Source organism: Phocoena sinus, chromosome X (genome assembly GCF_008692025.1).
Source record: "Phocoena sinus isolate mPhoSin1 chromosome X, mPhoSin1.pri, whole genome shotgun sequence".
NCBI lineage: Eukaryota > Metazoa > Chordata > Mammalia > Artiodactyla > Phocoenidae > Phocoena > Phocoena sinus.
The window spans coordinates 130,951,200-130,977,516 of NC_045784.1; the positions used below are offsets into that span (position 1 = coordinate 130,951,200).

The 26,317-nt window shown below is 42.7% G+C and overlaps 1 protein-coding gene across 1 annotated transcript; it reads left to right on the forward strand.

Annotated features, from left to right (window-relative positions):
* The first annotated feature begins 564 nt into the window (after positions 1–564).
* FUNDC2 (FUN14 domain containing 2) lies at positions 565–25,293 on the forward strand. The gene is made up of 5 exons (XM_032620054.1): positions 565–717; positions 4,772–4,922; positions 12,581–12,656; positions 17,312–17,443; positions 20,474–25,293. Exons 1-5 carry the CDS (start codon positions 579–581, stop codon positions 20,549–20,551), a joined length of 576 nt encoding a protein of 191 aa, XP_032475945.1. The 5' UTR covers positions 565–578; the 3' UTR covers positions 20,552–25,293.
* Positions 25,294–26,317: the final 1,024 nt, after the last annotated feature.

Consider the following 26,317-nt stretch of genomic DNA (forward strand, 5'->3'; position numbering starts at 1 on the left):
TCAGAATAACAGCAAGGGTTTTGCAAAGGTGGCGTTGCCGTGAACTGAGACAGAGTAACAGCGAAAGCTGTCGCTTGGGGCTGGGGCGGGGAGGTGCGCCGCGGCACGTGGTTAAAATGGCTCGGCGGGCGCTGCGGGCAGCGAGGGCTTTCCTTTCTGAGCCCGTCTCGGTCACTGGGACTGCAATGTTTCTTAAATGTCTGTCTTCTTCCAGTAGCACAGCGTCGGACACAGAGCAGGCACTGATAAATACGTGCTCAATGTTAACATGAGCAACCACTACAAGCCCGCTTTCTTTATTTTTAGTAAAGTTAAGGAGTGAAGCAGTCTTCACTGTCGAAAGGCCGCACTGCGGTCGCGCACGGGGAACCCCCTTCCAGGCCAGCTGCGAGCTAGACTACGTTCTGCGGCATAACTCCTCCGTGAGAGGCCTTCCGCGCACGCGTGTTCCGACGCACCTGGGGGTCGGCGCCGCGGGACTTGTGACACCGCCCTTGGCGCCTTGTGAAGCTGCTGCGCCCGGGGAAGGGGACTAGCCGCCCCGTGCCCCGCCCCGTCCCGCCTCTTCCGCCGCCGCCATGGGAATGGAAACATCTACCCCACGTGCCGGAAGCCAGCTAGCGCCGACGGTGGCGCGCCACTCCGCGCCTTACGGAGCCGAGCCCCTACAGGTGTCATCGCGAGACGAGCTCGCCGAAATGGCCGCAGCCAGTCAAGGTAAGGACGGGCGCTCGCCGGTGGCGCCGCGAGGAGCCGACTTCCCGGGCTCCGGAAGGGACGGGCTCCGCGCCTCCCAGGCCCAGCAGTGCCCCTGGGGGGGGGCCCGAGCGCCGCAGGGGCGGGGCGGGCGCCCGGAGCTCCTCTGTGGCCCGGCCGCTCCCGAGGTCCGGCCAAGGTCAGTGGCCGGGCTGGAGCCGAATTTGCCCTCGCTGTTGTCTCCGGCCGGGCTCCTCCGCCTTCCGGCCCCGCCCCCGACAGCCTCGGCCTGGAGACATTTTGTCCCTGTTCCCGGAAGCACTCAGGCACCTTGAGACTAAGGCAGCTTATTTGTCCCTGTGGAGTGACTTTTCAAACACCGGGCCGGCGTCTTTCCGTGTGCAGGCCGCCTCTACTTGTGCTATTGATGGTTTTGAAAGAGTACACGTGGTATGGTTCTTGGAAATCGCCTGTTTAGTCCGCGTACTGAAGGGGAGAGTCCGTGAAAAAAAAAGCCTGTAATAAAATACACAGTGGACCACGTCTTCAGTTGTGCTTCTTATCCTTCTTCTTTGAATGCTTCAGGCTATGTTCAGTTCAGTACTGGCTCACAGAACCATTATCAAAAACTCAATTATATAAATTTAAGATTACATAAATTATGTTAAAAACAGGGTGAAAATACCCAAAATTCATTACTTCCTTATTGTTTGCCCTGTTTAGTTATTATCAGTACTCTTGAGGTTATGGACATCTGTTGTGTCTGTGTGGTGGAAATAACGTAGCGTGAGAAGCCGCGTCTCTTGCCAGCTAGCTCCGCATTCAGCGCTGTCACACTTCAGTGACGTCACACCCTGGATGTTGGTATACATTACTAGTCAGCCCTCCCCCCACCCCAGCGCGCTTGTGAAACGTTTACCTGGGGACTTCACTGGCGGTCCAGTGGTTACGCCTTCACCTTCCAGTGCAGGGGGTGCAGGTTCCATCCCTGATGGGGGAACTAAGGTCCCACGTACCTCCTAGCCAAAAAGCCAAGGCATAAAACAGAAGCAATATTGTAACAAATTCAATAAAAACTTTGAAAATGGTCCAGATTAAAAAAAAAATCTAAAACAAACCAAACCGTTTACCAGCACACCTGAATTGAGGTGACTCAAAGGTGTTGGAATGCACAATGGAATTATTTTCCAGCAGAGCAGACTGCCCTTATTTAGTTAAAATGTATAGTTTGCTCAGATATTTGCACCTAGGAAATTGGTGGGAGAAACTTTGAGGCTGACATTAGGAATTTCAACCTTTATCATATTGATGATCACATAATACTGTAATCATTGCTTTCCTGGGCTCACAAGCAAGGCTGCTGACTGGTCGGTATAGTGCTTAGCAGTGTGTGTTGAATGACTGAGTGACTTTGGGTGAACTCAGTGTCTGTGATTTGATCCCTTTTGGCTGGAGCCCTCTATTGAGCTAAGGAGCTTGTTAAAATGACATTAAAACAAAACTCAAAACTCATTCTTGTTTTCAGTGATGTTCTTTAACCCAGGGAGAGAGTTTCTTCTTCAACACAGCAGTAATGTTTTGTGGTTACGTTAGAACAAAAATTTTCATTTAACTACTTGTGAGGCCATAGAAGGCCCAGTTCCTTAAACATCCATATTTTGGCTTTGCTAAATTGGTATCTATGGTCCATCTTGAATTAATTCTTCAATTATATTTTGTGATTGTGTAAAGTAGGGATTGAGGGTTTTTTTGTTTGTTTAATACACATACCTAATAGTTCTAACACAATTTGTTGAAAGGACTTTCTTTCCCTATTGAATAACTTTGGTGCCATGTGAAAATCAAATGACTGTATGTGTAGATCTACTTCTAGACTCTATATTCTCTTCCACTGATATATTTTTATATGCTTAGGTCAGTTCTACACTGTGTCAAATAGGGTACTTTTATAAGTCTTGAAATTAGTTACCTGTGTGTTACTGTAGTTTTATAAGAAGTCTTGAAATTCTTTGAACTTTGTTGCTTTTTTCCCCACAATTGTTTTGGCCACTGGTGGCACACTGTATTTTTCCTAAGTGGTTGCAGCAATATCTCCCCATTCCACATGCTGTTTTTTTCTGTGTGACTTTGACACTCCTCCTGCTGAGTACTGGGGTCTATATTCCCTCTCGAATCTGAGTGGAAGTTTGTGACTGCTGCAGCAGAATACAGTGGAAGTAACACTGCATGGCTTTGGAGGCTAGGTCTTAAATGGTAATATAGCTTCTGCTGAGCCCTTGAGTTTCCTTACTCTCTTACTCCCTTTCTTGGGACAGGCAGCCTTGACCCTAGCCACCATGCTGTAAGGAAGCCCAAACTAACCCAGAGCAAGGCAGCCTGTATGTGTGAATGTAGTAGATGATTCCAGACGCCTGCCTGTAATTCTTCCAGCTGAAGCCACAGACATATGGAACAGAGATGAGCTGTATCCTGTCTGAATTCCTGATCCATAGAGTCTGGGAGTATAAAAGTGATTGTTTTGCTCTGTGAATGAAGTTTTGGGGTAATTTGTTGTACAGCCATAGTAACTGGAATACTACTCTAGGTCCTTTATACTTCCATATAAATCTTAGAGCCAGCTTCTCAATTTCTAGATAAAAACTTGCTTTTTGATTGAGATTGCAACTCTGCAGTGTTTCCTCATTTACAGTGTAGAGTTCTTTGCCTCTTTCACTAAATTTATTTTCCCACAGAGAGAGGGATTAGACATTTTGTTAACTCTTTCCCTTTTTGGGCAAATAAATCACCCTCTGAGCCTCTACTTCTTAATTACAAAATGGAGTTAATAAATAGTACCTTGTTCTGTACCTACTTTGTTCTGTGGATTTAATTATATATACATGTTTATTCCTTAGCACATTGCCTGGTAAATAGTAACAGCTCAATTAAATGTTACCTCTTTTTCTTAATGTCTTTATTGGAGTCTAATTGCTTTACAATGGTGTGTTAGTTTCTGCTTTATAACAAAGTGAATCAGTTATACATATACATATGTTCCCATATCTCTTCCCTCTTGCGTCTCCCTCCCTCCCACCCTCCCTATGCCACCCCTCCAGGCGGTCACAAAGCACCGAGCTGATGTCCCTGTGCTATGCGGCTGCTTCCCACTAGCTATCTACCTTACGTTTGGTAGTGTATATATGTCCATGCCACTCTCTCACTTATCCCAGCTTACCCTTCCCCCTTCCCGTGTCCTCGAGTCCATTCTCTAGTAGGTCTGTGTCTTTATTCCTGTCTTATCCCTAGGTTCTTCATGACATTTTTTTTTCTTCTCTATCCTGCCCTGCCACTAGGTTCATCAGTACCATTTTTTAAGACTCCATATATGTGAGTTAGCATACGGTATTTGTTTTTCTCTTTCTGACTTACTTCACTCTGTATGACAGACTCTAGGTCCATCCACCTCACTACAAATAACTCAATTTCGTTTCTTTTTATGGCTGAGTAATATTCCATTGTGTATATGTGCCACATCTTCTTTATCCCTTCATCTGTTGATGGACACTTAGGTTGCTTCCATGTCCTGGCTATTGTAAATAGTGCTGCAGTGAACATTGTGGTACATGTCTCTTTTTGAATTATGGTTTTCTCAGGGTTACCTCCTATCTTTATTACCACTGGAGATACACATAGTACTGAGAATTTGTGAATTTGTGGGCTATTGAATAGTATTGAGTTACTCCTGAAAAGGAGAGGCAAATGAAGAAAACCCATTTCATTTAGGATGCATTATTAAGTATTACTACCAGTTTTTCCTAGGTCCTTTTGGCTGTTTTTAAATTTCAGGGGAAAAACTAGAGTACTGGTTCTAAATTGTGTAGGTTTTTTTCCTCTGAGATATTTGTTGATTTTAGTCTGATTTTCAAAAGTTGCTGGTCAGAATTGCAGAGTCAGTTTACTCTTTAAAATAGATTAATATTTAGATGTCCTTATTACAACTGTCTCTGTTTCCTTAAAAATCTCTTAATCTAGGTTAGGAATGTTAGTGATTTATTGTAAAAGTAACTTTTCTTATTCAGTATCTTAATTCTTGTAGGAAACTTTGAGGGAAAATTTGAGTCACTGGATCTTGCAGAACTTGCTAAAAAGCAGCCATGGTGGCGCAAGCTGTTTGGGCAGGAATCTGGGCCTTCAGCTGAAAAGTATAGCGTGGCAACCCAGCTGTTAATTGGAGGTGTCACTGGATGGTAAGTGATGTAAAAAATGTCCAGTATCTTTTTTTGCATGACTCGGTGTTGGGGTTATAGGAACCATCTCTTTTAACCAATGAAAATACATTGACTTGTGAAATTGATCATTTAATAAATAGTATACATCTAAACATAACGTTAAAGTGCTATTTAATGGTTACACATAGTGAGTATTTACTACATGTCAGGTACCATTCTAGATATTTATATAGGTATCTCATTTCCTTCTCACAGCTATGAAATTGTTATTGTTATTTTCTATCCTCATTTAATAGAAACTAAGGCTTAGAAAGGTTTACTTGACCAGGGCCACATAGTAAGTGCTTTCTATCACTATAGATCACTTTGCATCTTCTAGAATTATATATAAATGGAATTATACAGTATGTATTCTTTTTTGTTTGGCTTCTTTCACTGAGCACACTAATTTCGAGGTTCATCTGTGCTGTTGTATGTATCACTAGTTCATTCCACTGTATGGATGAACTAGTTTGTTTATCCATTCCCCTTTGATCAATATTGGTTTGTTTGCACTTTTGGGCTAAAATGCTGTTAACATTTGTGTACAAGTCTTTGTATGAACATATGCTTTCATTTCTTTTGGGTAAATATCTAGAAAGAGTTAGGCTGAGTCATAGTAGGTGAATGTCTTAACTTTTTAAGAACCTGCCAAGCAGTTTTCTAAAGTATTGTCTTACATCTTACATCTCCCCTAGCAGTGTATGAGGGTTCCAGTTTCTCTACCTCCTCACTAACACTTGGCATAATGTCTTTTTTTTTGAAGTATAATTGATTTACAGTGTTATATTAGTTTCAGATTGCAGTGTAGTGATTCAGTATTTTTGCAGATTATACTCCATTAAAAGTTATTATAAGATAATGGCTATACTTCCCTGTGCTATACAGCATATCCTTGTTGCTTATCTATTTTATACATAGTAGTTTATAGTTCTTAATCCCCTACCCCTATCTTGCCCCTCCCCACTTCCCTCTGCCCACTGGTAAACACTAGTTTGTTTTATATATCTTTCAGTCTGTTTCTGGCATAATGTCTTTTTGATTACAACCATCCTAGTGGCTGTGAAGTGATATCTCATTGTATTTTTTTGTTTTTGCTTTTTTGTTTTTTTATTGCGGTACGCGGGCTTCTCACTGCTGTGGCCTCTCCCGCCGCGGAGCACAGGCTCTAGGATGCGCAGGGCCAGCGGCCACGGCTCACGGGCCCAGCCGCTCCGCTGCCTGTGGGACCCTCCCGGACCGGGGCACGAACCTGTGTCCCCTGCATCGGCAGGTGGACTCTCAACCACTGCGCCACCAGGGAAGCCCTCATTGTGGTTTTAATTTACATTTTCCTGATGAATAATGATGTTGAGTATCTTTTCATGAGCTTATTTTTTGCTATCCATATGTCTTTGGTGAGGTATCTGTTTAGATATTTTCTGCATATTTTTATTGGGGAGTTGGTTTTCTCTCACTGCTGAGTTGTGAGAGTTCTTTATGTATTCTGGATACAAGTCTTAGATATGTGATTTGCAAATATAATCTTCTACTCTGTAGCTTATTATCTTGACAATGTCTTTCGAAGAACAGAAGTTCTTAATCTTGACATACAATTTATCAACTCTGTTTTATGTCTCTAGCTTTTGGAGTCATATCTGACAATATTTGCCTAATCCAGGGTCACCAAGATTTTCTTCTATGTTTTCTTCTATATGATATATAGGTTCAGATTTTTCATTTAGTTCCATGATCCATTTTGATTTACTTATTGTATATGTTGTAAGGTAGGAATCCAAGGTCTTTCTTTTTGCATATGGATATCTGATTGTACCCACATGATATGTTGAAAGACTGTACTCCTCTACACTGAATTGCCTTTGTACTTATGCTGAAAATCAATTGACTATATGTCTTCTTTGTTAAACTGATTTGTCTGTCTTGGTGCTAATATCACACTGTTTTGATTACTGTAACTTTATAATAAGTCATGAATCAGGCAGTGTAAATCTTACAACTCTGTTGCTTTTCAGAGTTGATTTGACTGTTCTAGGTACTTAGCATTTTCATATGAATTTTAGAATCAGCTTGCTGCCGATATCTACAAAAAGCCTGGTGAGATTTTGACTGGGATTGCATTGATCCATAAACATGGCTTATCTCTCCATTTGACTGTGCTGTGCAGCTTACAGGATCTTAGTTCCCCGACTAGGGATTGAACCCACACCCTCAACAGTGAAAGCTCTGAGTCCTAACCACTGGACTGCCAGGGAATTCCCTGTTTCGGTTTCTTTTAATTTCTCTCAACAATGCTTTGTAGGTAGGTCTTTCACATCTTATATCAGTTTATTCGCTAAATATTTCATATTTTTGATGTTATTGTAAATGCTATTACTTTTAAAATTTCACTTTCTCATCGTGCATTGCTTATATTATAGAAATGCAATTGATTTTTGTATATTGATCCTGTATACTGCAATCTTGCCAAAGTCACTTACTAGTTTGCAGAGTTTGGGGGTCCCTAAGACTACCCTCATGTTTGATAATTCCCTAGGAGAATCCACAGAACTCACTGAGAGCTGGTATACTCATGGTCACGATTTTTTACAGCAAAAGGATACAGATTAAAATCAGCCAAGGGCTTCCCTGGTGGCACAGTGGTTAAGAATCTGCCTTCCAATGCAGGGGACATGGGTTTGAGCCCTGGTCTGGGAAGATCCCACATGCCGTGGAGCAACTAAGCCTGTGCACCGCAACTACTAGAGAGAAGCCCGCGTGCTGCAATGAAAGATCCCAAGGGCCGCAATGAAAGATCCCAAGGGCTGCAGCTGAGACCCAACACAACCATAAATAAATAAATATTAAAAACAAAATCAGCCAAAGGAAGAGGCACATGGGGCAAAGTTCAGGAAAGTGGAGTCTGTATGTTTAAAATGGGTTTCTTGGGACTTCCCTGGTGGTCCGGTGGGTAAGACTCTGCGTTCCCAATGCAGGGGGCCCGGGTTTGACCCCTGATCGGGGAGCTAGATCCTGCATGCATGTCACAGCTAAGAAGTTCGCACCGCATGCTGCAACTAAGAGCCCACATGCTGCAACTAAGAAGTCTGCATGCCACAACTAAAGATCCCACGTGCTGCAACTAAACATGCTGCAACGAAGATTCCCAGTGCTGCAACTAAGACCTGGCACAGCCAAGATAAATACATAATGTACATACATAAATATTTTTTTAAAAACAGTTCTTTAAAATGAGTTTCTTATAGGCAGCATATAGGTGGGTCTTCCTTTTTTTAATCCAATTTTACAATCTTTTCATTTTAATTAGGGTGCTTAGACTATTTACCTTTAAGTTTATTTTTGTTATCATTGGGTTTAAATTTACCATCTTGGTGTTCTGTTCTTTATTTTCTTTTGGATCAAATATACGTGTGTGTAATAAAAATAGGTATACTGTGTATGTGTGTGTATATATATATATATGTATATATTTAAATTAAGGTGAAATTTATGTAACATGAAAGTGGCATTTAGTACATTCACACCTTTGTGTAACCACTGCCTCTCTCTAGGTTCAAAACATTTTCATCACTCCAAAATAAAACCCCATCCCTGCTGAGCAGTTACTCCCCATTCTTCCCTCTCCCCAGCCCCTGGCAACCATCTGTCTGCTTTCTGTTTCTATGGATTTACCTATTCTGAATATTTTATATAAATAGAATCATACAATATGTGACCTTGTATGTCTGGCTTCTTTCACTGAGTATCATGTTTTGTTTTGTTTTGTTCTGTTTTTTTTTGGGACCGCACCGAGTGGCATGCAGGAACTTAGTTCCCCGACCTGGGATTGAACCTGTGCCCCCTGCAGTGGAAGCAGGGTGTCTTAACCACTGGACCGCCAGGGAAGCCCCCTGAGCATCGTGTTTTTGATGTTCATTCACGTTGCAGTGTGTGTCAGGACTTCTTTCCTTGTTATGGCTACATCTCGCCAACACTTATTATTTTCATTAAAAAAAACCATTTTAATATAGCCACCCTAGTGGGCATGACACGGGTGTGAAGTGGTGACTAACGATGTTGAGCATCTTTTCATGTGTTTGTTGGCCATCTGTACATCTGCTTTGGAGAAATTGAGTTGTTTGTCTTTCTGTTCTTGAGTTGTAAGAATTTTTTATATGTTTTTGATACTAGATTCTTACCAGACATGATTGCAGATATTTTCTTCTATTCTTTAAGTTGTCTTTCCACTTTCTTGATAATGTCCTTTGATGGACAAAAGTTTTTAATTTTTATGAAGTCCAGTTTATTCGTTCTTTTTTGTTCTTTTGTTGCTTGAATCACATATTTTTCATAATTCTGTTTATGCCCCTTCTTGGTTTATTACCTGTGTCTCTTAATTGTGTAATTTTAATGGTTGCTTTAGGGTTTATAGGATGTATCTTTTACTTACCACAGTCTATCATCAATAGATATACCACTTCATGTAGAGTGTAATGCTCTTACAATAGTATACTTCCGGGACTTCCCTGGTGGTCCAGTGGTTAAGACTCTGCCTTCCAATGCAGGGGGTGTAGGTACAGTCCCTGGTCAGGGAGCTAGGATCCCACATGCCTCACAGTCAAAAAAACAGAAACATAAAACAGAAGCAGTATTGTAACAAATTCAATAATGACTTCAAGAATGGTCCACATCAGGGCTTCCCTGGTGGCACAGTGGTTGAGAGTCCGCCTGCCGATGCAGGGGCACGGGTTCGTGCCCTGGTCTGGGAGGATCCCACGTGCCGCGGAGCGGCTGGGCCTGTGAGCCATGGCCGCTGAGCCTGCATGTCCAGAAAAAAAAAAAAAAGAATGGTCCATATGAAAAAAATCTTAAAAAAAAAATAAAACAGTATACTTCCATTTTACCCTTTTACCCTTGGTTTTCATTATCATACATTTAACTTTTACATTTTTTCATTGAATATTGATTTCTTATATTTTTAAATAATGAAAATGAAACCTTTTGTATTTATCCGTATAGTTTATTTCTTGTGCTCATCATGCTTTTGTGTGTATCCAGATTTCCATCTGGTATCATTTTCCTCCACTTTTAACATTCTTTGTACTTTTGGGCTGCTGGTGATGATTTATTTTTCAGCTTTTGTATATCTGAGAAAGGTCTTCATTTCATCTTTGTTTTTTTGAAAGATATTTTTACTGGGTATAGAATTCTAGATTGACAGGGTTGTTTCTTCCCCCAGTACTTTAAGAATGTTCCATTATCTTTTGTCTTGCATTATTTTCTATGAGAAATGTGCTGTCTCTGAATTTTATTCCTCTGTACCTAATATGTCCCTCCCCCCGCCTTTCAGGCTGCTTTTAAAATATTTATCATTTGTTTTGTGCTTTGAGTTCATTAAGCTGTTTAGATCTATCAATTTACAGTTTTCATCAAATTTAGAATATTTTCTCATTATTTATTCAAATATTTTCTATCCTTCAACAGTTCTAGTTAGACATATTATTACACTGCTTGAAATTTTCCTGTAGTTCACTGACACTGTTTATTTTTTTTAACTTTTTATTTTGAGATAACTATAGATTCACAGGTGCTTGTTAAAAATAATCCAGAGAGTCTCTGCACCACAGATACTGAGCCTGCACTCTAGAGCCCTCATGCCACAACTACTGAAGCCTGCGTGCTTAGAGCCTGTGCTCTGCAACAAGAGAAGCCACTGCAGTGAGAAGCCTGCACCCCAGCAAAGAGTAGCCCCTGCTTACCACCACTAGAGAAAGCCCGTGCGCAGTGACGAAGACCTAACACAGCCAAAAATAAATAAAAATAAAAAAAATTTTTAAAATGCAAAAAAAAAAATCCAGAGAGCCCATCCTTCAGTTTTCCCCAGTGTATAACTATAGTTCAATATTACAGCCATGTTCATGTATTTTTCTGTTTCATTTTGATAGTTTTTATTGCTATGTCATGTTTACTAATCTTTACTTCTACAGTATCTAAACTGCTGTTAGTTCCATCAAGTACAGTGTTCATCTCAGACATAGTTTTCATCTGTAGAAGTTTGGTTTGTATCCTTTTAAAATATGTTCCTTGTCCCTACTTATTATGTGGAATCTTTCCTCCAGCTTCTTGAACATGGAATACAATCATAATCACTTCTGATGTTTTTGTCAGCATTCTGTCATTTGTGCCATTTCTAGGTTGCTTTCAGTTGATTTCGTTTTTTATCATTATGGGTCTGTTTTCCTGCTTTGCCTGCCTGGCAGTTTTTTTTTTTTTTTTTTTTTTTTTTTTTTTTTTTTTTTTTGCGGTACGCGGGCCTCTCACTGTTGTGGCCTCTCCCGTTGCGGAGCACAGGCTCCGGACGCGCAGGCTCAGCGGCCATGGCTCATGGGCCCAGCCGCTCCGCGGCATGTGGGATCCTCCCGGACCGGGGCACGAACCCGTGTCCCCTGCATCGGCAGGCGGACTCTCAACCACTGCGCCACCAGGGAAGCCCCTGCCTGGTAGTTTTTAATGGGATGGCAGTATTGTGAATTTTACCTTATTGGGTGCTAGATATCTTTTTTATTCTTATATAATTGAGTCTTGATTCTTGTTCTGGGACACATTTACACATGGCTTTAAAAAAATTCCACATGTGTTCTGTACCTTACTCTATAGAACTAATTTTAAAGATAAAAGAGACTGAGAAGAAAATTGCTGGAATTTATATATACTTCATTTTTTTCTCCCAAATTTCTTTGGAGGGGAAAAGCACCTTTATCCATGTTAGGTTTTTGAGAAGACGATCAGAGAAATAAGAGCTAGTTGACGATCCAGTTGGTTGCCTTTATCATGAGTGAATCTTAGCTGCAAAATGTCAGTTAATGCCTTCACGTCAGGGACTTAGGGCCAGTGGATACAGGGTACAGGCAGTTTACTTCAGCTTATAATCACATTTAAGAACTGAGATGAGTCCTAACGGGTTATTTACTAGTCCTATCATTCCTCCAGTTTAGGAGTCCCTTCTGAGATATACCTAGCTTTTGTTTAAAAACATTTAAAATCCTTGTGAGGTCCTCCATGCAATGTTTTATTGATATTGATATATTTTTTCTCCTACTGAAGTGTACCAAGCAGTAGGTGGTAGAAAATGAGGGCAGAGAGGTAAAGGGAGACTGGATGTAAGTGTAGGGCTTTATAAGCCATCTTCAGGGCAGAGTTTTCTGTCAAGAGCCATGTGCCGACCAGAGAAGATGGCACTGAGAGCCTGTCCCTTATCCCATGCGACCACTCTGGCCTCATACACAGTCATGTGTTTACTCGCTTCAGGGCTGCTCCCTCCCTGCCGCCATTTCTCTTCCATATTGCTGACTGGAGTCTCTGCCTTATCCTTTCCTATGTTGATCCATTCTCCACAGTGTAGCCAGAGTCATCTTTTAAAAACACGGCTTGGGAGTTTAAGGGATTTTCTCAAGGCCACAAAATGAAGTGAGTAGTAGCGCCAAGATCCGAGTCAGGGTCTTTGTGAGGTTGGAGCCTCTGCCGTTCCCTCGTTCTGGAGGGGACGGGCTTTATGCCTGGAGTAGGAAGGAGCTGGGCCATCCCAAGGTGAGCAGGCTCTGAATGTTGTTAGAAGTCCATGCTTGTGTTTGTCTGACAGCTTGTTAACTTGATTTTTGTAGGTGCACTGGTTTCATATTCCAGAAGGTTGGAAGGTTGGCTGCCACAGCTCTGGGAGGTGGATTTTTCCTGCTTCAGGTCTGTATGTGGAGTCTTTCCCTGGTTTCACGTACCATTTAAAATGCTAGTAACCTTTTGAGTCAGACTTCTTCAATTACTAGGTGGATTACATTTTGTCATTTATAACACGGGGACACGTGCATATTCCTTATCAGAGCTCCCTTCCAGGGTTTTCAAGACCACTTGAAATATGAAGCAAGTGTGATTTCAGAAATCCCAGGTGTGATGCAGTGCCCTGTGATACGATTTATTCTTAGACACAAAGTCGATGAGAGACATGAGGGCTAAATGACACTGGTCAGATGGCCTCTGCTGGCCCGTGGCGTGGAGTTTGTTTTGAACCACTGGCTGCTGGCTCCCTGAGGCTGTGTGTGTACAGTTGGTTTGCAAACCTGACTCCACATTGGAATCACCTGGGAATTTTATAGAACACTGATGCTTGGGGCCTGCCCCTCACCTCCGTCTGATTTCACGGGCAGTAGGCCTGCTTGTATATCGGAGTATTTTTAAAGTTGCAGGTGATTCTGAGGTGCAGTCAAGCTGAAGTGTCCGGATCCACAGCTCTTTGTCTTCTCTCGAAGGTAGCAGCCCTCATTTTAGTGAGGTCGTCCCACGTTAGAATCACAATTTGAGTGAGTTTTCCAGACGCGTCAGGTGAAAATGAAGTGTGTGGAAGAGGCCAGAAGAGGCCCGCTCATGACTGGTGGGCCGGGGCGGGTGTGGTACAGCATCACTGCATCACAGATGCCCTCAAAACCCAATGCTTGAAATGACCATCTTTTTATCATCTCAGTTTCTGTGCATCAGCAATTCGGGGAGGGGAGGGTGGGCGCTTGGGCTGGCAGCCTCAAGGGGTTCTAGCCAGAGCAGGGAGCTGGGGCGGGTCCAGGCCTCTCCCTCCCCTCCCTCACTCGGGTCTCAGCTCCTCCTGCGGCCTCAGTTCTCCAAGCGCCCTTGTTTCAGAAACATGGTGAAAGCTGCCCGCCCTTTTCTGCCCAAGCCTGGGAACTCCATAGCATCACTCTGGCAGCATCCTGCTTGTGACTAGCAAGGCACCAGCAGCTGCCCCCGGACCCGTTCCCTGCGTAGCTTCTTGGCTCCCTCCCTGTGGCTGTTAGCAGACAGGCCCCTCCTGTTGCCTTCTGGGTTGCAGTCATCTTTCCTTCCTCGCACCCCTTCAGATGCAAGTGCAGTGACAGCTCTCTTACGCTAGACCCACAATCCTGTTCTGTCCCTGTGGTTTCCCTGAGTATCTTCATATTGCTTTGAAATGCCTTAATCTGAGTGCACCCTCTGTTTCTTTTGGGGGTTCTGACTGACAGAAGTAATGGGCATTAGAATAATCTCCAGGAAGGACCCTCGCACTGGGATTCTGGTATTGCTTGGGTCAGATGTGCAAGGAGTGCAGTGCAGGTAAGACATGGGGGTCTGTGCTGTGCACGCATGTGCCCTGTCACCAGGGTAGTCACGATGTTGGGAGATCAGGGGTGTGGTTTGACGTAAGGATCCAGTTTCCTTTCATCCGGGTTGTTGTCCCAGCAGCACTTAGTGAATAAGTCTTCCTTTTCTCGTTATTTGTACCATTGCCTTTATCATATATCAAAGTTCATATATGTGTGGCTCTGACTCTCCTTTCTGTACCTACTGAGCCTTGACAGTGGGCAAGACAAGTTCCTCCACATATTCTTCAGGATCGTTGTGGCTGCTTTCGTACTTTTGCTTCTCCATCTAAATTTTACAACAGGCTTGTCAGTTCCTTTCAAAGATTCTGTTTAAATTTTCATTGGGGGACTTCCCTCGCAGTCCAGTGGTTAAGACTCTGTCCGCGCTGCTATTGCAGGGGGCGTGGGTTCGATCCCTGGTTGGGGAACTAAGATCCCGTGTGCCGCACGGTGCACCCAAAAAGAGGGGAAAAAAAGACTAAGAAGAAAAATGTTTGACTGGAATTGCATGGGAACCATATAGATAAATTGGGGGAGAATTAATATCTTTTATGATATTGTATCATCTAGCTGTGAACACAGGCTTTGTCTCCATTTATTTAGGTCTTCTTTAATGTCTTTGTCTAGACTTCTCTTATTTTTTCCATATAGATCTTGTCCATCTGTGGTTCAGTTTTATTCCTAGATACGTTATGCGAGCTTTAGTTGCTCTTCTGCTTTTCCCCAGGCACTTACCCTGAGCCCTAAAGCTGTCTCCCAGTTGGACTCCGAGTGATACAACTACTGATGTAGAACATCTTTTCATGTGTTTATTTACTGTCCAGATCTCCTTTTTGCTGAAGCATCTATTCAGGTCTTTTGTCCGCTTTTAAATTGGATTGTCTGTTTCTGTACTTTTCATTCTGTCCTGTTAATCTGTGTGTCTTCTCCAATACCACACTGTCTTGATTGCTGTAAAATCAGGTAGTGTGATTCCTCCAACTCTGTTCTTTTTCAAAATCGTTTTGGCTGTTCTAGTTCCTTTGTCTTTTCATACACATTTTAGAACCAGCTTGTTTACATATCTGTAAAACATCTTGCTGGGATTGGGATTGCAATAACTCTGGCTTAATCATTTCTCTTTGAGTTCTTTCTTCAACAGACATTTTATAGTTTTCAGTGTACAGATCCTATATGATTTTTGTTTAGATTTGTACCTAGTGTTCGATTATTTTGCAGCTATTGTAAAACCATAAATTTCATTTCCATTTCCAATTCAAATTGCTAGCATATAGAAATACAATTTATTTTGTGTGTTTATCTTGTAGTGTACAGTCTTGCTAAACTCGCTTTTTGTGTGTAGGAGTTTTTGATTTTTGTTGGATTCTTTGAAATTATGTAGACAAACATGTCTACAAATAGTGACATTTTGACATCTTCCTTTCTGATCTGGACGCCTCTTACCTTATGTTCTTCCTTGTTGCACTATGACTTCATTTCCAGCACAGCGTTGAATAGGAATAGAGACAGTAGACATCCTTGCCTTTTTGTTAACATTGGATGAAAGTATTCAGTCTTTCACCAGTAAGTATGATTGACGTTAGCTGTATGTTTGTAGATGCTCTTTAGCAAGTTGAGGAAGTTCTCCCTGTTTCTGTTTTTCCAAGAGCCTTTACAGGAATGTGTGTGGAATTTTGTCAGAATGTTTCTGAGTCCTGCCTGAAGTCTAGGCCAGGTGATACCTTAGCAAATATGGGAAATACACGGCTCTGGGCTTCTCCAGTCAGATGCTCTTGTTTCCTTCAGAGCCCCCAAGTAGCTGTTCAATGTACTTCGTCGTGTGGGAGAGACGGTGGAGTAACAGAATCGGAACTTGAATGTAGTGTACGATTTTTGAGATGCAGCTATATTGCTGCTACAAGTAGTCTGTTCTTTTTAGTACTGAGCAACATCTTGTGTAAACACGACACAACTTGCTTATTCATTCATGTGCGGATGGACATTTGCTTTATTTCCAGTAAAGCTGCTGTGACGAGCTGCCATTCTGGGTATAGCATAATGGCACGTGCAGTTTCAGTGTTGGCGGATGATGCCAAACCGCTCTCCTAAAAGGCTGCTGGTAAACACTCTCAGTAAGGGTGTGATAGGAGTGTCCATTTCCCACATCCTCATCAACACTGTATATTTTCAGTATTTTACTCATCTCCAATCTGATAAAAAAAAGTATAGCAACTCAGTAATTTTAGTGTTAATTTCCTGGATTACTTGTGAAGTTGAACTTTTCCCTTTTGTTGGCCACGTTGTTTTGTGAGTTGCCTTTACCCGTTTTTCAAATGGGGTTTTTTCCTTACTGATCTCCAGAAGAATTTCACTTTTTATAAGTATTAATGTTTTGTTTGTTAGATATATTGCAGATATTTTCTCCAGCCTGGTTTGGGTGACTGATTAGTTGGTTGGTGCTGTTAACTAAAAGAGAGACTAGAGGGAGAGCAACTGACTAGACAGTGGAGAAGAATTTCAGTTTTAGATATTTTGAGCTATCCAGGGAGTTATGATTTATCATATCAGAAATTTGGAGGAGAGAAGTGATACACAGGGAGAACTGACTGATGGCCTGTTCAGTCTCTTCGTTCCCTGGGTAACACTAATCCATCAGGAAACTCCATGTGTGAACGAGTTTTATCCTGTTCGCACATTCTTTATGAAATGCTTCTCACTGAGGTGTGTGGGTGCGCACCTGCTGTCTTGAGCAAGGGAAGTAGGCATGTTCTGTAGGTATATTTGGATGTGCTTCTCCCTTACAAGAAATCGCTCATGAGAAACCTCTGTGATTTCTTTCTGAGCATCAGTGATTACTACGTGACATCCTTGCCCTGTTCACATTGTTGAGAAACTCAGGCTTATGTCGCCTTTAAGGTTTCTTTACCTTACATCTTGACTTCCAGTTCTGATTTTCATTTACCATTTAATTTTTTTAAGCTAACTTGAAATTTTATAGAGATGGGTAAGAGAATAAATAAAGTAAAAGAATTGCCAGCAGTCACTGAAGGCCAGTGTGTGGATTTCCGTTGACAGGCATAGGGCCTCGCACATAGGGTGGATGCTCAGTAGATGTGGAGTGAATGTTGTTGAAATACAAAAAACTGGACGGCAAATATCTCCAAAGATAGAAACTCAGAAGGATTTTTGGTAACATATTTCAGTGATTTATCCTGTGTTTCTCCTTTATTGCTGTCATTTTTTAAACTAAAGCTTGCAAACCATACTGGCTACATCAAAGTGGACTGGAAGCGGGTAGAGCGGGACATGAAGAAAGCCAAGGAGCAGCTGAAGGTCCGCAAGGGCAGCCAGACACCTGCGGAGGTCAAAAGCAAAGCAGACGAGGTGAGACTTGTTTTGTTCCTGTGCAGTGTGTGAAGGGTGCAGACAACTTTGTGTGTAAAAAATGGGGTAGACACACCAATATGTCAGCCTCAGATGGAATATCCTCACCTAGGTGGCAATTTAAAAGGTTAAACCTACAAGGACCAAGGACCAGTAGGTTTGGTGACTTTTATTGCTGAGCGAGAGTGCAAAGTGCTACAGGCACATATGTGGATCGAGCATCCCTTGAAGAAGTTCTTGTTGGGATTGGAGCGGCACATGAGGGGTGGTGGGGAAGATGTACCTTGTACAGCCACTCTGATCACTTTGAGTGAGTCACATTTTTGTCTCCATACACACACATCGCTGAAACGTCCAGAATGTGTAGCCCAGGGGTTGACGAGCTTTTTTTGTAAAGGGCCAGATGGTACATGTTTTCAGCTTTGTAGGCATTGTGATCTCTGTCACTACTGAACTCCACTGTGTAGCGTGAAAACAGCCATAGACGATGGGTACGCAGGTGGGTGTGGCTGCGTTGCAATGAAAGTTTATTTAAAAATAGGTGACGGGCTTCCCTGGTGGCGCAGTGGTTGAGAGTCCGCCTGCTGATGCAGGGGACACGGGTTCGTGCCCCGGTCCGGGAAGATCCCACATGCCACGGAGCGGCTGGGCCCGTGAGCCATGGCCGCTGAGCCTGTGCTCCGCAACGGGAGAGGCCGACTGGCTGGATTTGGCCCATGGGCTATAGTTTGCTAACCTCTGATCTAAGGCATGAAATCAGGCCAGATTATACTGGAGGGACAGGAGAAGGGCTTCTTTCTTAAAAGGATGTATTTTGTTACTTCTTTATTACCTTTGGAAAAATGTCAAATGTCCCAAAGATATAAGTGCACTTAACCAGGGAGAAATAAATCAGGATCAAGGTGTCAGGAAGGTGCCTGGTTAAACCTACAAGGACCAAGAGAACAGGAAGGGAATACCAGGAGACAAGAAATATTAGCAAATGTTTGAAAGTTGGAAAGCACATTGACGAGTGGTAGATAACTTAGCAGAGGAACTTCCCTGGTCCGGTGGCTAAGACTCTGTGCTTCCAGTGCCAGGGACCTGGGTTCAATCCCTGGTCAGGGAACTAGATCCTGCATGCCGCAACTAAAGATCCCACATGCCGCACCTAAAAAAAAAAAGATTCCACATGCCACAACTAACACCTGGTGCAGCCAAATAAATAAATATTGTTTTTAAAAAAATGACATTCCCTTTAAAGAAGAAAAAAAAGAAAAAGATGATTCTTTGTGGTGGCGAGTGTTCAGCCAAAGGTGTCCATTGCCAGAATACTACTCAGCCATATAAAAGTATGAAATTTTGCCATTTGCAGCAACATGGATGGACATAGAGATTGTCATACTGAGTGAAATAAGTCAGACAGAGAAAGACAAATATCATATGACATCACTTATATGTGGAATCTAAAATATGACACAAATGAATCTATGAAACAGAAGCAGACTCACAGACATAGAGAACAGAGTTGTGGTTGCCAAGGGGGAGGGAGGGAGGGACTGGGAGTGTGGGGTCAGCAGATGCAAACTAGTATCTATAGGATGGATACACAACAGGGTCCTACTGTAGAGCACAGGGAACTCTTCAGTATCCTGGGATAAACCAGAATGGGAAAGAATAGGAAAAAGAACGCATATATATGTACAATGGAATCACCTTGCTGCACAGCAGAAATAAACACAACATTGTAAATCAACTACATTTCAAGGAAAAAATGAGCACATCTTACTTTATGTAAATTATACCTCAATAAAGTGTAGTAAGATGGAAAAGTTCAAAAAGAAGAACAAAAAACCCCGCAAATAAATTTTTTATAAAAAAAGCTGTCCATTGCCCAGAGTGGAACGTGACATTTGTGCACTTAGATAAGTCCTTCCTCCTTCCTCCCTTCCATCCCTCCTCAAGCTCAAGGTTATGAAACTTACACTTTTTTCACTTCAAAAATTTTTTTATTTTTCAGACATTTACAAAAGTAATACATGATTGTTGAAAACTTCTTTAATGATACAGGAATATATATAATAAAAAGTATAAGGTTAATGTTTGATTAGAACCAACTGTTGCCTTACAGTGTGCACTTATATAAAGTAACCAGAAGGTTTGGTTGGCCACAAATGTTTGGTTGGCCACAAATGTTTGTGGTATCCCTCTTTGTGGCCTGGCCCTCTCACAGGCCCCAGGGAGAGTGGCTGGTTCCCCCTGAGAGCCCGTATTCATATTTGGGGAGCAGGAAATGAAAATGTTCGGGTTAGTGTTTAGCAGCAAGGAGACCATTGGTGATTTCTGCGAGAACAGTTACAGTCGGCTGGTGGAGTTGAGAGCCAAGGTGTAGCAAGTTGAGGAACGAGTGAAGATGAATGAAAGAAGTTATGTCAGGAAATTGTATGATTTTTGTCACTCCCCCTGAGGGCAGATGGCAAGAGACAATGCGTCAAATAGGGAAATATAGTTCCAGCCAAGTCGGGGAGGAGTGAAGACACAGGGACAGTGGGAATGAGGGGGCTCGAGGGTCCCAGGACGCTGGGTGGTGGCGTGTGAAAGGTCGGGGTGGGGTTAGGGAGATGAACCCCTGTACGTAAGTTCAGGAAACCAGTAGGCCAGGCTACAGGGTGTATTCCCCTCGTGAATACTTTTCTATGGTAGCACTTGGGAGAAAGTTCCCTCTGGGATGGAGGTCGATAGAGCACATGCATGGGAAGCTGTAGGAATGTGAGAAAATAAGGTTTCAGAGGAGGGTGTATGGGTAGATGGACAGACGCGTGGGCGGGAGGAACGTGTGGACAGGTTTGGAGGAGACACCAGTTTACTGAATGTGGTGCCTTCTCTCTTTGCAAAGTCCCGTCTGAAAAGCATCCCTTGAATGTGATCACTGTGCGCTAGCACCCCGCCACTACCTTATCCAAAGACGCGTCATCTCACCTTCTGATCTGCGTCCTGCTTCCTAATAATATCCTCAGCAAAGTAATCCACTGTGCTATCTTCTGTTCCTAGGTGGTGTCGTTTGTGAAGAAGAATGTTCTAGTGACTGGTGGATTTTTCGGAGGCTTTCTGCTTGGTATGGCATCCTAAAGAGGATGACTTCACTTCCTTATTCCTGGTTTTTCCAGCCAGCGGCCTCTTCACTCCGTCATAGGATAGCAAAGCCTCTCCTCTTCGTCCTCCTCTCCCTCGCCTTCCTCCCTGCCGTGGCGTATCTGAATGGCTTCTGTAGGCATCTGTTGGTACAAGTGGATAATGGCCCCACCATGACCTTGACGGCAAAGCGGCAACGGAAGAGACAGTAGACATTAACTCTTCTCCCACCACACTCCCCCCTTGACTAATCTCTAGGTCAGCAAGAATATTCCTTTGTCCCCTATGGAAGATACTTACCAGAACGTGGTACAAGATGGCTCACCGTGGAGCGTGAGTGGACCCTCAGAGGTTGTCCCAAACTTGATTAGGAAAAGAAATAGCAAGCATATAAGATACCTTACTATGTCCTGCCTGGAAAGGAACTGAATACATTTGCCTGTAAGCATGAAAGATTTTGGTATCTTGGTGTCTACTTTCTTTTGTAGTAGATTTTAGGTTACAGAATGAGAACTACTTGTACTGGCTCTAATTATCCTGACAGAATGGGAGCATGCGCACTACAGTTGAAAAAATCTGCATATGGAATGAACTTGTGCTAAAGATACATATGCTGAGCTGAAGGTATTGTGTTTGGTGGGAAGGTCTTTAGGGAAAGCAACCAATAGATACATTTAGGATGGTCAGACTTAGTGAATCACTTAGAGGCATTGAGGTATTATCTACAGATGTTTTCCATCATACAGGATAATGTATCTCATGCTGGTTTCCAAAGGATTTATTTATGGCAAAATAAGTGACTTTAGGTGGAAGAGGGAAGAAGCTCTTGGATTTTTATTTAATAGAAAAGGTTTTAAGCTTTGAAATGTGAAATATTCTTTACCTCTTGTCAAACATCAGGGGTAGCCGTAGCTCCTCTGTGCCAGTTCTACTATTTATCCGGTTAGTATGAAATATATAACATTTGAACCAGAGTTTTTAAATGGTGGCATTCCAAGCATTAAGCATGGAGAACAGTAGCGACAGCACATGTGAAATAAATTATTTCTATCATCAAAGGTAATCTGTCTCAGGATGACCCCAACTCTTAGAATTTTTCTTTAAAATAAAAGTTTATAGATATATCCATGCTTAGAAACTTAACACATTTTTCTGTACTGGCCTTCTATTGTACCATCTAGAATACCCACTGCAGGAAGGCAAGGCTTGTGTCTTCACCATTATATCCATGGAGCCAAGCACTTAATAAGTACCCAGTATCTGTTGAATATATGAATAATGAGCTCATAGAAAAGTATCTGGAAAAGGCACTGATCCACAGGATTTGTGAGACTTTATGAGTTCTGAAAATTTGGAAAACTTGGAATTAACTTCTTAAACTTGCAGGTGATCCCTTGCAAAATGTATGTTCTTAAGGCCTTCCTTTTAAAATGTTCGCCTTTTTACTTACCTTGGGAATGATGTATTGAATTTGGAAATTGTAGCTACTAGTGGATGTGTGGAATTTTTTAGAATTCATCCATTTGCATTTTTCTCCTTATGTTATGGTAGTATTTTAAGGCAACATTAAGTTTTGCTTGTAACATGTATGAATTATATACAAATCATAATGGTATGAGCCACATTGTTCCATATTTTTGTAGAAGAACTCAAATTTTTTTCACTTTTTATTATGGAAACATTCAAACATATATAAAAATACAGAAAATAGTACAGTGACCCCCATGTGTCCATCAACCACCTATAATGATCATCAAATTATATCTTGTTTTATCAATTGTTTTGAAACAAATACCAAATGTGTCATTTTATTATATTTTGGTATGTGTCTGTAAAAGGTAAGAACTCATCTTAAAAATCATAAATGCAATACCCTATTATTATACCCATCTGACCCCACCCAGACCAGTGGAATGGGGGCTGCAGGTAGTGGGGTGGGGTGGCCTTTTTCCATCTCTTTTTCCTGTGATTATTGGTGATGACAAAGATTAGCAGGTTGCTCTAAGCGGCTATGAGCGGGTTATAATAGATAATAGACTGAAGTCAGATTCTGGCTTCCACCTGACGGACACGGTTGAGGTCAGTGTTACGGGTTGGCCTCATCCTATTGCAATCAGGATGGCCCTGAGTTCTGCCCGCTGAGTGGGGCCACCACAGGTGGACGGGCAGAGTGGGTGCTGAGGCTGAACAGTGGTGGCGCTCTGATCATCACTGGTGGCATTTAGGAGAGCTCCCTCAGGCAGTTAGGGGAGCCTCTAAATGGAGGCCCTGTTGTCAGCAGCTTTGCTTCAGGTGGCGAAGTGAGAGGTTTCCTCTCAAAGAACAGCTGCCACCCCTTCACGCAAAACTGAGACACCAGGACCAGGCAACTTCACCCATGGATACTCTGTTTCCATGTGACTGGCAAGGCCTGTTTCATGATGCATTTTTCTCCAGGACCCAGAATCCAGTAACATGCTGTGCCTCCCTAGTGATGGGGGCTGAAGAGATGGCAGATTTTCTTTGACTGACGGAGGGATTAAGCGTTTTCAGTCGTCACTTTGACCGTGTTTGGGTTTTGGCTCCCCTTGTTCGGGGCTTCCCTGCCTGTAGTTGGGCCTGGACTGGAGAACCTCTGACAGCTGGTGGCCAGAGTGCCTATGAGGGTCTTCTCCCTTTTTGCTGCTCACCCCAGAGCCCCCATGTGCTCCTTCTGTCCCCTCCTGGCATCTCTGCCACTCTGGACCACCCTTTGACCCAGCGTCCCTCCTTGTAATGGACCAGGTGGGATGGGGAGCTATAAGCAAAGGAGGGGGAGAGGGATCAGGTCCAACAAGTAGACCCCCGTGTCTTCAGTCTTGCTAAGGCTCGGTATCCTCACTGCTAACACGGTTTGAGCGTGGGGACACCTCCGCCTGAGTGGCCCCATTGTCATGAGTGTCACTGTCATTGACTTTCCTCCCGCTGCCCATCCGGGCCACTTCTCTGCTCCCGCCCCTCAGCCTCAGGACGCTCATTAACAGGCTGACATTCCCCCCTGCTGGACCTGGCAGAACACAGGACATGACTAAAGGAATGAATCTTACATAATTCTAGCTAACATACTCTTGGGGTGGGTGCTCATGGTTTTGAAATGCTTAACTACCGTGAAAATGTTCTCCCCATCATCCTTTTGTTTGACTTTTGCCGGAAAGATGGACGTGACTAATGGCTGAACTCTTATTTGGAAACCTACTTTTGTGTCGTTTGGGAGATGTAATAAGTTTCTGATTGAAAAAAATGGTGTAGGGATAGATTTTAAATATCTGAGAATCATTGATGTTTCACGATGAAACACTAGTCTCTTCTCTCAGGGAAATTTACTTACGGCCAGTTTTGGACCCTGCAGGCGAAATTAGACTGCTGCCCTCTCTGCTCCCTCCACCAGCTTACCGGCTTCATTTCTTTGTCATTTCTAGGTCTGGGGGCTTCTTAATCACTTACGCAATAGTAGTGTGATCTCTTGGAGAACTGGGCAGAAAACGTACCTTATTCTGGACCTGATTTCCCAGAAGTCATACAGTGTGGCTTATGTCTCTGACATTTGATACTTAAGGAATCATGAATTTCAAGAGCACTATTTTTCTAGCGAAAACTGAGTGTCGCACTTTCTTCACGTTTTTAGAAAACTGTAAAGTCAGCTTATTGAAACACCAAAACTACCGTCCTGAATTTGAAATGGTCAAAAATGCCATTGTGATGATTGAGAGCAGTGGTTCGCATCCTTGCTTGCCTGCCTGCCGTCCTGGAGACTCTGGTTGCACTGGTAGCGGCGGGGCAGCCTCAGATGTTTGAGGAGCATCTAAAGTTGGGAACCACTGAACTACAGACTTGGGAGCTGGCGTAATAACGTTACAGTTCTGCTGAACAGGCCTTTAATACCTTTTAAATTAAGTGCCATACAATTTCAGATGCCTTCCAAGTACTGAACAGAGTATAATATTAGCTTATTAAATGTTACAGGAATTGTGTGGAGTGGATGCACGAGTAGCATGATGGCTGACCAGGGCCTTCTGTCATCAGTAGATGTAAAGCTCTTGGACAGAAGGTTGTGGGGTAATGGAGTGTTCATATGGTGCCAACATATCACCCCACAAATGACCTCCCATGACCAAGGGAAAACTACCTTTCCAGTGGAGAGGTCTGTCCCAGTCATTAGTTAACCAAGTGATGAAACTTAGCATCACTCAGAGCCCACTTACAGCAGGCTTTTAAGAAGTCTCTAAGTGGAGGATGAGATCGTATTTCTCACCTTCCCAGCTCTTCCCTGAAGACTGAGATTCAGTGCTAATCATGGTCCCTAATAAATAAAAAACAGTTGGTAAGTGGTAAGCTTCTTTGATGTCTCTTTTATTTCCCTGTATGTCATAGTAATAGCTAAGCAGAAGATTGAAATCAATGTCTGCTAATAGATGTTGAATGAAACTGAGACAGTACTGAGTTTAAAGATAGGAAGGAATAATTGTTTGAAGCTTTAGGAGCCCTAAAGAAAGGAGTATACTTGGGGAAAAAATTAAAAGTCTGAAACTTGAGTAGTTAACTCAATAAAAATACTTTTGGAATAAAGCACAGGAGAGCAGTCTCTTTGATCATGCAGTGATTGCTAATGTGAATCCAACACCGCTATCAATTGATACTTTTAAATGTAATTTAGAGTTGTATATGATGTAAATGTAGTTATAAAATGTTTCATTAAACTATTAACACAAGACTTCAAACGATTTTATGAGAATATAGCACTCTTTCCCTAGTTTGTGGACCAAACATCTCTTAAGGCAGCATTTCTCCAAGTCTCTGGAGAATGTTCCCCTCCCGAGAGATGCTATCTGCAAAATGGGTTTGCTGGTACAAGTTGGCAAGTATTGCATACAGTAGTCCTTTCCAAAGAATCATACTTCACATGAGCATATGAAAAGCTTTGAAGTCTTCACAGGAAAGAAACCTGTTTACTTCTGTGTAACCTAGCATTCCCAAACTTACCTTACCAGGCAAGCCTTTTTTCCACCTGTTACAGCAATTCCTAGAAATGCTGCTTTAAAAGAACACGTGGTCCCAAAACAGTAATGGTATTTGAATATCAGGGACTATCTTAGTTTGTTCACAGCAATGTAGCTTCTCTCTAGCATGCTGGCAGAGGGAAGGAGGGATCCTCCCTGTTATGGATTGAATGTGGTTCCTCAAATTTCATGTTGAAATCCTAACCCCTAAGGTGACGGCATTTGGAGGTGGGGTCTTTGGAGGTGATGAAGTCATGAGTCTGTTTTATGAGGGCACTGATCCCTTCGTGAATGGGATTAGTGGCCTCATAAAATAGAACCCAGAGAGCTCCCTTGTCCCTTCTTCCATGTGAGGACATGGCAAGAAGACAGCCATTTATGAACCAGGAAGAGGGCCCTCACCAGACACTGAATCCACCAGCACCTTAATCTTGGACTTGCTGCCTCCAGAACTTTGAGAAATAAATGTCTGTTGTTGAAGCCACCTGGTCTATGATCTTTTTGTCATAGCAAGCCGAATGGACTGAGACAAGGACCCATCAGAATTTGTTTCAGCTCTTGCTTAAGAACTCATCTTTTTTCTTTATTTGTGGGGGAGGGTAGAGGGATGGTGGTTCTGGCACCTATTTGAGGAAAACAAATGGCCCCTTCAATACTGTCCCCCCCTCAACCACTATGTGAAGTCACACAGCTTCAGCAGCCTTGTGTTAGCACCATCAGGATCCACTGGAATAGGTTTTGATTATGA